At 36.0% G+C, this 16,759-nt stretch overlaps 3 protein-coding genes across 3 annotated transcripts; 2 read left to right on the top strand and 1 right to left on the bottom strand.

The window, feature by feature from the left end:
* Positions 1-1,337: 1,337 nt before the first annotated feature.
* Positions 1,338-4,184, bottom strand: LOC125210919 (triacylglycerol lipase-like protein). The gene is made up of 5 exons (XM_048110552.2): positions 3,885-4,184; positions 3,656-3,728; positions 3,403-3,467; positions 2,773-2,879; positions 1,338-1,757 (listed from the first exon to the last, which is right to left on the bottom strand). Exons 1-5 carry the CDS (start codon positions 4,023-4,025, stop codon positions 1,553-1,555), a joined length of 591 nt encoding a protein of 196 aa, XP_047966509.1. The 5' UTR covers positions 4,026-4,184; the 3' UTR covers positions 1,338-1,552.
* Positions 4,185-5,417: 1,233 nt separating this feature from the next.
* LOC125210429 (protein disulfide isomerase-like 2-3) lies at positions 5,418-10,283 on the top strand. Its single transcript, XM_048109987.2, has 9 exons — positions 5,418-5,574; positions 6,034-6,192; positions 7,068-7,181; positions 7,607-7,764; positions 8,480-8,579; positions 9,201-9,377; positions 9,495-9,640; positions 9,735-9,881; positions 9,967-10,283. The coding sequence occupies exons 1-9, from the start codon at positions 5,452-5,454 to the stop codon at positions 10,139-10,141; spliced, it is 1,299 nt and encodes a 432-aa protein (XP_047965944.1). The 5' UTR covers positions 5,418-5,451; the 3' UTR covers positions 10,142-10,283.
* Positions 10,284-10,646: 363 nt separating this feature from the next.
* On the top strand, positions 10,647-12,243 carry LOC125209472 (thymidine kinase a-like). Its single transcript, XM_048109071.2, has 4 exons — positions 10,647-10,944; positions 11,044-11,188; positions 11,585-11,706; positions 11,805-12,243. Exons 1-4 carry the CDS (start codon positions 10,832-10,834, stop codon positions 12,067-12,069), a joined length of 645 nt encoding a protein of 214 aa, XP_047965028.2. The 5' UTR covers positions 10,647-10,831; the 3' UTR covers positions 12,070-12,243.
* The last annotated feature ends 4,516 nt before the right edge of the window (positions 12,244-16,759 follow it).

The following is a 16,759-nucleotide window of genomic DNA, read 5'->3' as shown; positions in this document are numbered from 1 at the left end:
GTGCTCGGAATTATGTGCTAGGTAAACTCTGTTTTTTTTGTTAGTGTTATTTATGTGTGTGTATGTTAATTATCATATCAGATATTATAGGCGTGATTGTGTTTTTTATTTAAAATCAAAGCGAATGATATATTTTTTATACATAGTAATAATTTGTCTTATCATATTAAAATATATCATGCATAAGTTTTGACTAGAAATGTACGCATAAAATAGGGTCTAATGCATAATTTCTAGTCAGACCTTTATTACTTAACATAACGTGATCATTAGTCATTTGTGAGCCATTTGCATACGTTATTGCCTCATGTTTCTGTTTCAGGCGTATCTTCCTACGCATTCGTTCATGCATAGATTCGACCTATCAATTCCCCCATATAATCTATGCACGACTTTTTAGCAAAAACTTTTTTAAGTAGCACCCACATAAATAAAGTACTCCCTCCGCCCCACAATAAAAATCACACTTTGTTATTTTGGTCCGTCACACAACTAGAGTCACACTTCATTTTTATTATAAATGGTAAGTAGGTCTCACATTCCACTAACTCACTTCACTCACATTTTATTATAAAACCAATATAAAAAAGTGGGTCTCATATTTTACTAACTTGAATCCACTATTCTTTACATTTTTTAAAATATGTGCCCATAATAAGAGTGACTCCTATTGTGGGACGGATGGAGTAATTAATTATACTCCCTCTGTCCCACTTAGGGGTCTCGGTTTACCATTTTTGTGTGTCCCACTTTAGGAGTCTCGGTTAGATTATTCCATAAATGGTATTAGGCCCCCCATTCCATTAACATTTTTCCACTTACATTTTATTATAAAACTAATATAAAAAAATATGACCCACATTCCACTATCTTTTTTCACTATAACACTTTCCTTTACATTTCTTAATACTCGTGCCGAACTCAAATGAGACTCCTAAAGTGGGACGGTGGGAGTACTATTCACTCTCTATTGCATAACAGATGTCACACTCTTCTTTTATAGTTTGTCACATTAAAGATATCATGCATAACAGATGTCACTCTTCTTTTTTAGTTTGTCATATTAAAGATATCATGTTTCATTTAAAAAAAATAGTTATCACTTACATCAGTGTATAAATATATAATACTACCATATTTTTCTCTTTCCATTTAACACACAAAACAATATCTCATAAAATCTCGTACCTTCACTAAGTGTGGCATCTATCATGAGATAAGAAAGTACTAAAAAAAAAATCAAAATTACACTATTTTCACAATTCATATGAAACTTAAAAACTCATATTCAAGCCTTCAACCATACCACGTAGACCAGCAAAAACTCACAAGCTATATTACAAAATCAACTTAAATATGAAATCATTTCAAAATTACAAGATAAGGAGTATAATACAATAATCAACATAAATTAAATAATTTTAAAATAAAGAGATACATTAAGGACCTCAGTTCTCAAAATTGATGCACATAAACGATTTTTTACAAATAACATAATATATGTAAATAGAAAAAAAGGGGGTTCAGTTTTCCGAGGGCAGTGAGGCTTTGATCAGTTAGAATGTTGAGCTAATGCATCCTTCTCTATAGGCTCTGAAATCTTATCGGCATTTTCTTGAAGTCTTCGTCTCAGAATAGGCCTTTTAAAGAGCTTCAACGGCCATCTTCCTGGCTTCAGCTGCCCGAGCAGCTTCATCTGTTCCCTCTGGAACCTCCGGTTCGCATACCTCACTCCACCTCGCCATCCCAGACCTAACCTGCAACGTTGAACATAGCATTTTAAGAGAGAAAACGAGAGAAAATCCGTATGCATTTCCCTCATTTTTTCCATGCTGTCTGGAGAAAAGTATCCAGCCTCCAGAACATGACAGAGGAGTGGAAAAATAGTGAAAATATATGTTTTCCCTCACATCCTAAACAGAATGAATGATTCAGTTTACAATAATTCATAGCTCACACCTTTCTTCTAACTAATAAAAGCGCGTACAATTACTATAGTAATGTATCACTCAACCAATCAGCTGTGGAACATCTCCAAATTCAACATAACACGAGGAAACTTGATGGATAGAAATTCAGTTGAGAGCTGCAGTTGTTTTATGGGATGCATTTTTCTCTTTATCATTTATGATGCAAAGAGCGACGCATCATGCATCTCAAGTTTAAAGATTCTTGAGCAGTTCATGTTCCTTCAAGGCCATCTGCAACGCTTCTTGCTTCGTTTTAGGTTGGGGTTATCTGCGTCTATTATCACCACGTTTCAATAATTTTTCTAAGTTGTTGCACCAAGATTACAACCTTTATAATATACTGTATGCAATTAGCAACACGTCCACTTTTCAGTCTGGCCAAACCGGAACAGGCTTTGTCTGCTAATTAGACTTGAGGAAATAAGGTAAGCTAGTTTGTGTTATAAATGCAACTAAACCCTATGTGGCCGTTCGGTTGGTCATCTGAAGCATGTGTACTATTTAGTTCTATGTTCGGTTAATAAAATTGGAGGACTAATTAATCCATGATACTATCTTATATGGATAATCTCCCCATTGTCAATCGGAGCCGTTCCCCTGCGACAAAAACAATATAGGGCATGATTATCCCAGACTCAATCTCAGTATTATTTTGTAATGTAAACTAAACGTGGCCTATGTGTTTTCAGCTACTTTAATAAAGGAATTTTTCATTGAGAATCAGATATTATCGATCTTCTTCAAAAGTTAAATAAAGACTGTAAATCAAAGCTAACATAAATACAAATCCGTGATCACTGACCCGATAATCAAACCAGTTCCAGCAGTTGCAAGACAAGCCGGCAGACTAACAGATCCTGAGACTAGTTTCCTCAACTCGGGATCTTCCATCTGATAATTGTTTTTCATCTGCCAAATAAAATCCATATTCTCATATCAGTAGAAATAAAAAGAGGTACAGGGGGCAAGTAGTAAATTTGAGTACAAGCAAGCAAAGACGAAGCTGTAATGGTCTATTGTATCTCGACTTACAAACAATCAGACAAAAATAAACATGATAATGATTAAAACATCATGAATAATTCTTTGGTTTATTTACTTCAAGAATCCATAACTAGGAGCTCTGGCATCGAGCTCTTCTTTAAATCCAATCAACCGATTTAAATTTTAAGATGATTTTCAATCACAAAAGATAAGGACACGGTAGATTACCAGCACAACAAGATTATTAGTTGAGAAGGAAAACAATAAAGAGAGACATCCATCAATAACCATCATCATGCTTCAGAATGATATGAATCAATCTAAAATTCTCTCATCTCTACACTCACATCCAAAGCATAAGAAACTTCAAATATATGAAACACATTATCATCACACACTACACATATGTCAACTAAAGGTGGACTAAAACAAAGCTGAAAATGCTTACAGCTTTCTCAATTGATTCAAGCTTTTGCTCGACTCTCGACTGATGCAGCTGCCGTAAAGAATAACCTACATCCACATCATTGTTGCACAAATCCAACAAACAAACAAGTGCTAAAAGAAACTCAAACTGGATAATCATCATCTTCAAATTTTCTAACCACCCCACATATTGATACTCAAATCATATAATCTCACTCCCTATCTCTATATATATGTGTGTGTGTTAAGTGTGAAAGAAAAGGGGAGAATCATACCTGCCCAAGCTGTAACAACTGATGCAATGGAAGTGGAAACTGTAAAAACCACTTTATGCCTCTCAAATAAATCCTGAAACATCAAAACCAAAATCAAAACATACCCCCAAAAATCAAATATCTACAGAAAAAGCCCCCCAATAAAATAACCCAGCCATTTTCACTTCATACATAAAAAAACAAAATCTTTATCACAAAACGCATAAAAAAGAGGAATCTTTGCATTCACCTTTATGGTAGAATAAGTGAGCTGAGCAGAAGACATTGAATCCATAGCTTTTCTTCTCAGCCGAGATACTGCGATGGAGTTCATAATCGAGGAGCCCGACGCCCTCAATCGCGGCATACTTCTATAAAATCTTCCTCTCATTCTAAAACCTTGCTTTCTGTATCGATTTTTCTTGTTATTTTTTCTGAAGATGAATTTCTAGTTTTCAATTTTGAATCGATTACGGAAGCAAAAGGGCTTTCGTGAGAAATTGGGGAAGGGAAGGGCAGTGAATTAAGGTGCCGAAATTCTCATGAAATTTTCAGATTCTTGCGCTTTACATTACTGGTTTATTTTGTCCAAATCACATTTTGACCCCTTGTTTTTTAGAATATTATTATTTGGCCACGTTTAATTCAAATTTTACCCAGATATATTTTATTTATAAATAAACGAAAAACAGTCATAGTTTTAAAAATTTGGTATTTAATTATCCAACCAAATTTGGTAGTAGTACTATTATAATTACTTATGAAAATTTTTATCACAACTTATAACCTCTACTTATTTACTCTATTTGCATTATATAATGTATCTCATTTTGACTCAAGTTTTAAAATTACAATAAAAGTGGTTGAAAAATATTAGTAAAATACATATCCTACTAACGAGTGAATTATAAATAATTATATTTCATTTTTCTAGTATAACAAATTAATAAAATAGCCTTAAATGGAAAAAAATAAAGAAAAAACAAAAAATTGAAAATAATGTAAAAGTATCTCGAACAAAATTAAATCTAAACTTATGGAGATAAGTATTTAATTTTATGAGATCCAGATAACTTTTAACAGATCCATGATATTCATTCGTTCCATAAAAATATGTGCATTTTCTATTTTGGTCGATCCCATAAAAATATGTACATTTCATTTTTAAAATGTTATACTCCCTCCGTCACATAAAAATATGCGCATTTTTCATTTCTTTCGTCCAGATATGTGCATTCCGTTTTTGAAAAGTTATACTATCAATTTATTAATGTAGGTGTCCATTATCTACTAACACTCTTTTAACTATCATTCTCTTATCTGTTATTTTATCATATCATTATCTCCCCTCTCTTACTTTATTAATATTGTCTTAATTATCGTGTCATACTAATTGTATATATTTTTGTGAGATGGAGTGAGTATCAATTTAATAATATAGGTTCCATTATCCATTAACACTATTTTAACTATCATTAATCCTCTTCTTCCTTATTTTACCATACCATTCTTTATTGTTATTTTTTTTTATGGGATGGAAGAAGTATATATATTCTTTCGTAGATCTAGGTAGTATATATGGAGTATAAAAATAACAAAAGTAACAAAATTACAAGATTATCATACTTAAAAAAGAGAGTAACAAAATACTTAAAATAAATTTTATTGCCAACAACAGAATACTCCAGAAGTTATGAAGATGACGTGGAACTCTTCCATTGGCCAAGCTACGTAGCACCCGTTGCAGCAGGTTTTTATCACTCCGCGAAAAACAAAATTTTGCCAATTCGAAAGTGAAAAAAAAAAAAATCCAAAAAATGGAGAAATCGCCGTTGATCGCACTTCTCCTTCTCTCATTGGTCGGTAATCTCGGCGTTTATGCACTGTACGGACCTTCGTCCCCTGTTGTTCAGCTAAATCCTAACAATTTCAAGTCCAAGGTACGCGAATCTGCTTCAATTCTGAGTTGTTTCCTTTGTTTTTAGGTGTAACGTTTATTGAAGACTGTTTCAGTTCATTCTCTTATTTGTTTTGGTGAAATCGATTCGTTTAGATTAAGCACTTTATACGTCAGCTTTGTTGATCTAGCTGAAGTTCAGATATTGTAAATTGCTGATTGGTAGATTTTCTTGGCATTGATGTGGAAGCGAGTGGTATTTAGATCACAATGCTGATTTTTTAGCCTTTTATTCATGTTGTGATTGTGTGATTGGGTGGAGTTGATGGAGTTCTCAACTACATTGAGAAGGTGGGCAGACTTGCCTTGGTTTTGTAAATCCGTTGCTGGCTGAGATAAAATTGATATTAGTAACTTTTATGCTTGCCTGCTCTATCTTTTCTTATGGAATCTTAATCAGTGGCGTTGTATTTCTGTTCTTCTGTTTATTTGTGTCGCGCAGGTACTCAATTCGAATGGTATAGTTTTAGTTGAGTTTTTCGCACCATGGTGTGGTCATTGTAAAGCCCTGACACCCGCATGGGAGAAGGCGGCTACTGTCTTGAAAGGTGTGGCAACTGTGGCGGCTTTAGATGCCGATGCTCACCAATCACTAGCTCAGGTATTTCTTTGTCAAACAATTTGTTGGCATTCCATATTCAATTTGTTGGCATTCCATATCCAATTTGTTTATTTATAGGGCTTGATTTCACAAAGAACTTCTAGCGTGCTGTCTCTACTTCATTACTTTCAAACTGACATAGTACTGATGCTTATTCCATAAGATGTTGCATTCTTAGTTGCGTGTAATCTATTGATTGATCACTTTGTGGACTAAGAGCATTTAGAGATGTCAAGTATTGGTCTATCGCCGGAAATCAAAGAGCACGAGCACACGAAAGATAGAAGATGAACGGAAACGATAAAACCCTAGTTGAGGTGCTAGGGGGCGATTTCCGCCAGAACCAAGAATGAGAATAATTTGTTTATTATTTCTCAATGAATGAAAATACTATAGAATTCTATTATTTTTAGAATTCTAACCCCTAAAATGTATCTTACTAATCAAGCAAGATTATTAAATTACAAAAGGTATGGGGAATAAATAAAGATAGGAAATAAGAAATGCAAAGATATGGAAATCTATATTGTAATAATGCAATTTGGGTGGCCAAAAGGCTTGGTTCGTGGCTCGTGAGTAGTGCTGAGCTGAGTTGGGCTCGTGGCTGAACTGTAGCAGACACGAGGTTGGAGTCCCTATCATATTGTGTGGTCTTTTGACTGACATTAAAGAATGGTGAATATGCTGCAAGGTTGCTCACAGATCTGAAGCTAACAGGAGTTGAATCCACTCCTTGACTTTCCTTTAAAATAATTTCCCATGAAAGGAAAGCATTCTATTTATTTAAGATTCAAAGATGTGTTTTTATTGCTCACATAGACAAGGCTTTATTTGTCCATTATTTTGAAGATTCTTTGGTCCCTTGTGTTATGTAGGAATATGGGATTAAAGGATTTCCTACCATCAAGGTCTTTGCACCAGGAAAACCCCCTGCAGATTATCAAGGAGCTAGAGATGCCAAGCCTATTGTTGAATTTGCGTTGAAACAGGTGAATTTTGTTGTTTCTAAGCCTTAAAATTTGTTGCTTCTCCTTTTCCTTTTTCTCTAATCTCTATTCTTATGGTTGTTTGTGACTGTGTGCATTGCCTTTGTCATGATTATCACCACCTACATCCTTGATGGGCAATCATGTTTTAAGGGTCATCTGAAAGTGAAATGGTTCTTATGTCCTTACTGAAAAAGTTATATAGTCAGATGTCTGCCATAAGAATTGTTTACCATCCGTCTTATGAAACATTATTCTATGCATTTGCACGTACTTCTTTGTTTGGGTAACCATTTATTTAATGTAACAAGTCAAGTTCCATAAAGTTCTTAGTCAGGCACTTTGCAATATCTCTGCCTTGTCACCAAGTCATTACTGTTGAGCAGGGATAACTAAATTTTTCTTTTCTTTTGTTTTCTTTCCATAAGGTCAAAACCCTCCTGAAAGAACGTCTGGATGGGAAATCAGGAGGAGGATCAAGTCAGAAATCAGAACCAAGTGCATCAGTGGAACTGAACTCACGCAACTTTGATGAATTGGTACTCAAAAGCAAGGAACTATGGGTTGTGGAGTTCTTTGCTCCTTGGTGAGTTGTGCTCTCCATAAGTCCTTTTTGTGTAAATCCTTATAGGTTACACCTGTGACTTTGCGTGGATTTTATCCTGCATTTCTCTATGATAGTCTATGAAGTACTGAATAGTGGTTAGGATGGAAGTACAAAGTCTCATTTTTGGCAGAGTAGGGGGCTGTTTAGGTTAGGGCGAGAATGAGATCTGTATATGGGAATGAGATTGGACAGGAATATTGATTGGTGGAGCAAATTCTGAAGAAAATTAGCTTGAGATTTGTAGACTACTGGGACAGGTTGACAGAAGAAGTGGAAGCTGGGTGCGCAATCTTGAGACAGATAAATATGTTTAATGCAGTGCTGGTCACCATCAAAACAGGCTTTGAGATTATGTGATTTGGTAAAATATAGTTTTGGGTCATGATGCAGCCATGAAGAAGGGTGGTGGGAGTATAGATAATTGCAAGTGACTTGTTGTCAAAAATCAAAATTGATGTTAATTGTTCGATCAAGGTCGAATATAGTTCGTCCGAGTAAAGGGATTTTCTGAACAATATAAAATCAAAGATGGCCAACGAATTAATTAGATAGAAATTCGCACTTCTTCTGATATCATAATAATATTGTGATGTTTAATTTAGCTATTATGTAATTTTGTTTTTCAAATATTTGTTTCTCATTCTCTATGCTGTTGTTTATATATTTGATTGTCATTCAATTTGCTGTTGTGAAGGTGTGGTCACTGCAAGAAGCTTGCTCCTGAATGGAAGAAGGTAGCTAACAGTCTCAAGGGTCAGGTGAAGTTGGGCCATGTTGACTGTGATGCAGATAAGGTAAGCCACCTCCATTAAGCACTGGTCTCGCTGGTTATCTTAGGTGGTGTTCGGTTTCCAAGATAAAATAATACCAAGATGCAATCTAGGATTGAGTTTGAGATTATTTTAGTCATAGGGGGTTAGCTATGACTAATTATCCCATGATTATCCATCTAGGATTGAGTTGTGAGGTTGAATCTCATGAACCAAACACACTACCAATTTAATCCCGGATACAATCTTGCAAACCGAACACCCCCTCAATGTTTTATTCTACAGAGTGAGCATAAGTTCAGTGCTATACTTCACTTTCTCATCCACATTCAGTTTAACTATATCTGCAAATATTCACAATGTCTAGTTTTGGCAATGTTTGACATGCATGAATGATGCCTCATGTTGTATGCATTAGAGATCAGTGTCACTTTTCAGACTGTACTAGGAATTGCAAAGACTGTGAGAAGTATATGCTGTACAGAGTGATATATAAATCCACGTATGCATGCATTCATGTATTTTCATAAGTAGATATCTTGCTTGGTAACCTACAGATATAAATGTTGTAGCTCGATCCTATCTTTCTTGCTATTAATACAAGATGGAGGTCTCTTCCAATTTCTAACTAGTCAGAGCTGCCAGTCTTTGATGAGCAGGTATAATGTCCAAGGTTTTCCCACTATCATGGTGTTTGGAGCTGACAAAGACAGCCCCGTTCCATATGAAGGTGCAAGAACTGCATCGGCAATTGAATCTTTCGCTCTGGAGCAGCTGGAAGCAAATGCTGCCCCTCCTGAAGTGACTGAATTGACTAGCCCAGTATGATCCTTCATCCCTTCTCGTCTCCCCCACCCCTAACCCCCAATCTCACTTTCATAGGGCGATTCATTCAAATTTTGATCTCTGAAACTGTAATGATGTTGTATATTCATATAGGACGTTATGGAAGAGAAGTGTGGCTCAGCCGCCATCTGCTTCGTAGCCTTCCTCCCCGACATATTGGACTCGAAGGCGGAGGGTAGAAACAGATACCTCGAGATTATGCTATCGGTTGCAGAGAAGTTTAGAAAGAGTCCTTACAGGCAAGACATAAGCTCTATAAAATCTCATATTCTCAGTTTTGACCTAACTTTAATCTCTCACGAGATTGACTGAGTTTGACAAAAAATGCCACAGTTTTCTCTGGGCTGCTGCGGGGAAGCAGCCCAATCTTGAGCAGCACGTTGGAGTTGGAGGCTACGGTTATCCAGCTCTAGTGGCACTCAACTTGAAGAAGAAAGCCTACGCCCCACTCAAGAGCGCATTTGAACGTGACCAGATATCGTGAGCTCTTCTCTTCACTCTATTTCTCTGTTTTCTTGCTTCATTTGACACTGCAAACGAAGTAAAACCCCATCTGTGTTCTCAGAGAGTTTGTCAAAGAAGCCGGACGAGGCGGAAAGGGCACTCTGCCGCTGGCCGCTGACCCGGAGCTCGTGAAGACCGAACCGTGGGACGGCAAAGACGGCGAGATAATCGAGGAAGACGAGTTCTCGCTAGAAGAACTCATGGGAGAGGACACTGCTAGCAAAGATGAGCTTTAGTTCAATTCTTTTAAGCTTCTGAGAGAAACAAGAAATCTCTTAATTAGAAAACAGTTTTGATGTTACAGAGTAGTATTATTTTTGGTTTATAAATGAATGTTTGATCTATGTCGTTTGTTGAAATTTAAATTACTTACACGTACGATTCCGAGTTTATAAACTGAGAAATGATTTTTCTGAACTAAATTTACTGAATACTTATCAAGTACCGCGACAGTATCAAATCTTAACCATATCTGGTGAAAGTATATACCTATATTATTATTATGATTACGAATACTGGCGTATGAGTATCTTAGAGATTTGATCTACTAAATCGATTTCCGACATAACTCTGTGATAAAATATAGTCTACAAGTCAAAATATATTACAGTTGAAAATTGGAAACCCTTTCCGAATCAAATAGATTAATTACTTAAAAAAAAATTCAAAAATGAGGAAGGCGCGGGTGGATTAATCATTAATGGCGGTTCAGAGATGTACACAACACGCTTCCATCTTCGATTCAAATTTCCCTCTCAAATTTCGATTTTCGTTTCAAATTTATTACTCCAACCCTAAAATTTATACCTTCAATCGTCAACTACTATATAATTGGAGTTGAAAATTCAGAAAAATCCACCACTTTCAACGTCAAACAACCACTCCTCCACTGTTCTACTTCTACACTTCCCTCTTCAATCCTAATCATGGCTGCCTCCTACCGCCGCCCAGGCGAGGTCCACGTCATCGTCGGACCTATGTTCGCCGGTAAATCAACCGCTCTCCTCCGTCGCATCACCGCGGAGTCTGATTCCGGCAGGTATTGAGATTTCTGAATTAGGGAAATTTGCAGTATGCAGAGTCTGATTATTGTGGAATTGAGATCCGATCTGATTTCATGATCCTAATCGATTTGCAGGACTGTGGCGATGATAAAGTCGAGTAAAGATACTCGATACGCGGTGGATGCAGTCGTGACGCATGATGGCACCAAGTTCCCTTGTTGGCCGCTGCCGGATCTCTTGTCGTTCAAGCTCAAAATTGGCGCCACGGCATATCAAAAAGTAATTCATATTCTTATTTTTCATACGCTAATTTCGTGACTTTCTTTCGCGTATTTGTTCACTTTATTCACTATGTGCTCTTGCTCTTCATATTTGTTGAATTTGAATTCATGTCAAAATTGCCTGATAATTTCCATGCTTGAGTTCATTTTGTTGTTTGCTCTGTTTGTTGCTAGAGGAAAAGAAACCCTAAGTCAGAAAATGGAAAAAAAAGGGATTAAGCAAAATTTAGTTTGTTGGATTTGCTGACTAAATTATGTATTGTTTTGCTATATAGTTGTGTTCTATTCAGGCAGGTCAGAGCAGGTGGTTGCTTTAAACATAATCCTCTCTACTTTGGACTAATCCCTTGTAATTTCCATCATTTGAGCTAATTTGCTTGATTCATTCGAGCAGGTGGATGTGATTGGCATTGATGAAGCGCAATTTTTCGGTGACCTGTACGAATTCTGCTGTGAGGCAGCTGATCTTGATGGGAAAACTGTTGTAGTTGCTGGCCTTGATGGTGATTACTTGAGGTAGTTGAAATGTACCAGTTACATCATGCCATGCTAGTTTGTTCTGTTTGTGAATAGATGATTCTTGATCTAAATCACATGTTATTGTATCCCAATAGGAGGAGTTTTGGATCAGTGCTCGATATCATCCCGCTTGCTGATACTGTCACGAAGCTAACTGCACGGTGCGAGCTCTGTGGCAAACGCGCTTTCTTCACTCTGAGGAAGACGGGTGACCTGCAAACTGAGCTCATCGGTGGTGCTGATGTTTACATGCCTGTCTGTCGCCTGCACTATGGCAATGAGCAACGGGATTCTTCTGTGGAAGCTGCATCAGGAAGCAAGCTTGGAGATGCCGCAGTTAAAGAATTGCTTGATTGTTAAAACAATTGCAGAAATGTTGGGAAGAAATGTTGGATTGTGCTGTTTAGGATATATCTATGGCTCTGTTGTTACTTGTTAGTGATGTATAGTATTAGTAGAATATGTTTAACTATTTTATGCTCTGTATCACTCTCCATTACTGGTCTCTCTTACTTTATTCTCTTTCTAATTTAACTATTTGTAATAATTTTCTCAAAACGAGTGTAAAAAAGAAATGTCACGCTTACGATGATACAAAGGAAGTATTCTTATACTACGTATTTTATAAATAACAACTTTCAAACTTTCTATTTTAGAATATCTTTACACTTTTGTACATCAATTTATTTACCACTTATACAACTAATAAAGTGGGTTCCATAATCCACTAACATTAATTTCATTACTCTTTTTTCTTCCTTTCTCTTATTTTATCAATTTTTTTTTCACTCTCTCTTACTTTATCAAATTGTATATTAAAATCCATGTCGTTTCAAATGTTTCTATTTTTAAAAAAGGAGGGAGTAATATATTTTGACCTACAATAAAGACTCTTTTTGGCTACCTCCAAATCTTTTAAACCATTTAGCAAAGGATGGGATCCTCAGTTGAGCAATTTTGCATAGTCGTGGTTGCTATTTCTAATATAGTACTCTCTCCGTTCTATAGTGGATGTCATACTTGAGAATTGACACGAGATTTTAAGAGGTGTTGTTTTGTATGTTAAGTGGAAAGATAAATAATATATTTATATTAATGTAAGAGATAACTTTTTCTAGAAAAGGAAATGTGACAAAAACTAAAAAGGAACTACTCCCTCCGTCCCATAGTAGATCTCACACTTGAGAGATGACACAAGATTTTAAGAGATGTTATTTTGTGTGTTAAGTGGTGAGAAAAAATATACTCCCTCTGTCCCAGCTAAGATGACACGTTCCCTTTTTTCACATGTTTTAGAAAAAGGATAATAAATAGTTAAAGTGGAGAGAAAACAAAATAAAATAGATAATAATATACTAGAAGATGTCTTCTACAATATTCTCTAACTTACTTTATTTTTTCTCTATTTTAACTATTTTATACTAATTGACGTAAGAGGAAACTTTTTCCAAAAGAAAAAATGTAACATCTTTTATGGGAAAAACTAAAAAGAAAAGTGTGACATCTATTATAGGACGAAAGATAAAATAATATGTATATATTTAATTTTTTTTTATTTTATTTGTTTGATTATTTTATTATCTCTTAGAAAAAGCAACCCATATTGTGTAAAATTGTATTGACGACCCCACCCTTCAGCAAATTGTGTATTGATTATGTCTCCTAGATCAGAATTCCGATTAAATTATGTCTCCTAGATCATAATTTAATTGTCTCCACAAAAATAGTCCTATTTTTTAAAAGAAAGTTTCTTGCTTACCAGTCTTTATTCGTATTTTATCTATTTTTTTTCTTGCTATCTATTTTACCTATTTTCTCCTTTCTCTCTTATTTACCAATTTTTTTTTGTTAAAACATAAAAAATGTTGATAACAATTAGAAAGAAATATCAAACTATATGTACTTAATATCAATACATATTGAAAAAGTTAAAATAAAAATTTTTCAAGCTCAATTTAACTTATTTACAAAAAAATCATTTAAATATACAAACTATGGAAAATCTGTCCTCATACCTTTAGAATGTGAGAATCAACTTATTGAAGAACTTTTAGCTACAATAAAATGTGGGCTTGCAAAATTACCAGTTACCTATCTTGGTATTTCACTGGGAGCTAACCCGAGAAAGATCCTTACCTGGAAACCCATCATCGAGTGGAAAAGAGGCTTACAATGTGGAAAGCAAATACTTTGTCAAAGCAGGAAGATTGGTCCTTATCAAGTCAGTTCCCAATAATCTTCCGATTGATTACCTTAGCCTCTTCAAACTCCCAAGAACGTGGCCAAACACATTATTCAAATGGAAAGGAGATTTTTTTGGGGAAAAAGGACAACATCAAAGGGGAGTAACCTGATTGCTTGGGATGTTATTTAGAGGCCTATTAATTAAGGCGGGCTCGGGGTTGGAGACATTCTGATCAGAAATGCAACGCTACTATTTAAATGGTAGTGGAAATTCTCCGATAGTTAGTACCCCATGTGGAAGAAAGTTGTCAGCTCCATCCATAACACTAGGCATATTGGAGATATTCAACAGATTGGAGATAGAAGCGTCTCAAGCACTTGGGGCCAAATTATAAACTTCTCGGGCTTTAAGAACGAAGTGCGGGAAGTTGCAAAGAGAAGAATCCAAATCAAAGTGGGCAACGAAGGAGCACTAGATTTTGGCTTGACAACTGGATTGGGTTTGATACCTTAAAAGATCTCTTCCCCATGCTCTTCAACATTTCTACTCGGCAACATGACTTTGTTGGTGATATGGGTGGTTGGAAAAATGGTAGATGGAGTTGGAAGTTCACCTGGAGGAGGAAATTGTTTGTCTGGGAGGAGGAATTGGTTGAGCGTTTGTACCTTGCCGTGGATCACAACTCCTTGAGTGAAAGAGAAAGTGATACAAGGATTTGGACCTTTCATAAGTCAAACTTTTTCTCTGTCTCAGATTTTTATTTGCAGGTTTTCCATATCTTGGGAAGAGAAAGCAACCAGTTTCAGCTTGGGAGACTCGCGTGGAGAAATGTCGCTCCACCACGTGCAAAACTTTTAATTTGGTTTATTTTACAGGGCAAACTTAATACCAAGGATACACTATTCAAACTCGGCTTCCCAAATGTTGAAGATAATCTTTGTGCCTTTTGCAAAGAGCATCCGGAAACGGTTTCCCACATCATATTTGGATGCAAATATTCAAGTAGCTTGTGGTATTTCTTTTGTAGCTGCTGGAACATCTCCTTATGCTTGCTTATGGATTCTGTTTTATGCTTTCTCTCTTGGTTGAACACACCCTTTTACAAGTTAGATAAGAAGATTTGGACCTCGCTTTTTTATGTTGTCTCTTGGTCCATTTGGTGGCTGAGGAACAAGGTGATTTTTGAAAAGGCGGAGCCAAATTGAAATATTGAGAAGAAGCTTATCTTATGGAGATTGGGATCATAGACTAAAGCTTGGTGTCTGTGTTCTCCATTTCTACCAAGTCAAATGAGCGAGGAGCTGCCCAAAGTTAGAGGACGGACAAGAAAAAATTAGGCAAAAAGGTGATGGCCGTTGCTAAGGTGATCTCTCTTTGTACTCCTCCCTTTGTTTTCTGTGTGAGCTTTTTTGTTGGATCCTTTTGTCCGTTCTTGTTAGTCTAGGTGTTTTAGCTCTATTACCTTTTTTGGTTTTTTATTTTAGACTTGTTTGTTCTTTGACTTGCTCATCCATTCTAAATGCAGTTTGAGCCTTTATTTTATGGAGAAAAAAAAATAGTACTACATCATTTGGCATTTGATTAGATGCAAATTTTTGTGTTAAGACTTGACATTGAATTAGTCAAATTTGCCTCGTCAATTCATTAATCGTTATTTGATTATTGATCATTGATCATTGAATTATATCCATAATGACTGAAGCATAACTCTAATTATCCTTGCAATGATAAACCATTATAATATCTCTAAATAATTTTTGGAAATCAGAAGAAATAACCAATTTGAATCATGCTCGAGTTTTTTTAGGATATTTTTATTTGTTTAATTTATCGATTACTAGAGTTCTATGGACAAGATCTGAATAAAGAAATTTGTTAAATGAATTTGCAATTTTTAAAATAGAGTTATTGATGCCTAAATATTACGGAATTAGCTTTAAAAATTTTAATTTTGTTCTATGAACTCTGAACTTGATCAATAATCACGAAGTTCACTAGAATTTCTATTTTCCATCTCTGATGTGGCAAAATAATGCGTAGGTAGCTATCCGGGGCTAGTCGGAAAGTTGTCGTGGATTTAACCGGCGTTTGTAGAAATGAACGACGTTGTTTTCATATTAAAAATATTTATAACTTGAGACAGTTGAGTAGAACGAATGTATGAATTTGCAGCCTGCTTGTACTATTCAAATATCTAGCTCATTGACTTTTCCAAATTGACATCCTATTTCTTTGAAAAGAGTATCTGCATCCTAAGAGCATCCGCAATGGTGCATAGGCCAGCCATAGGCCAGCCATTCTCTCCTCTGCCATGTCAGCAACACTAAAAAAACCACCTGTCACGTCAGATTTAGGCCAGCTATAGGCCAGTCATAGGCCAGCCGCAATAAAAAACAATTCAAAATATACTACATTTACGGAATTAAAATTACGATTAAAATACGGAATTAAATTTAGACACGTGTACGGGAAAATTCATTAATTGCATTTAAAAAAGTTACATAGATAAAAAAAAAGTACATGCATAATAAAGAAAAAAAACTATCGTCGTGCAGTCCTCCGTGCCCACAACTCTTCAATTATATCATTTTGGAGTTGAATATGAGCATCCACTTGGCGCATGCTGGCAAATTCCTTGAGTCGGCCGGCTTCATCGAGGGGTACCCCCTGTCGTACACTAGGGGTGGCCGTTCCGTGGCTTGGACCGGCTTCATCGTCACTGATCCAACTAGTCAGTTGTACGCCTTCGTCTTCGACGATCATGTTGTGCAGGATAATGCAGGCGTACATTATCTCGGATACGCATCCGACATCCCACAAACGCGTTGGGCCCTTGATTGCCGCCCATCGAGACTGGAGCACACC

This window comes from Salvia hispanica, chromosome 3 (assembly GCF_029641045.1).
Source record: "Salvia hispanica isolate PSC_SH4W2 chromosome 3, Shi_PSC_v1, whole genome shotgun sequence".
Classification (NCBI taxonomy): Eukaryota; Viridiplantae; Streptophyta; class Magnoliopsida; order Lamiales; family Lamiaceae; genus Salvia; species Salvia hispanica.
This window is presented reverse-complemented; position numbering and strand designations above follow the sequence as displayed.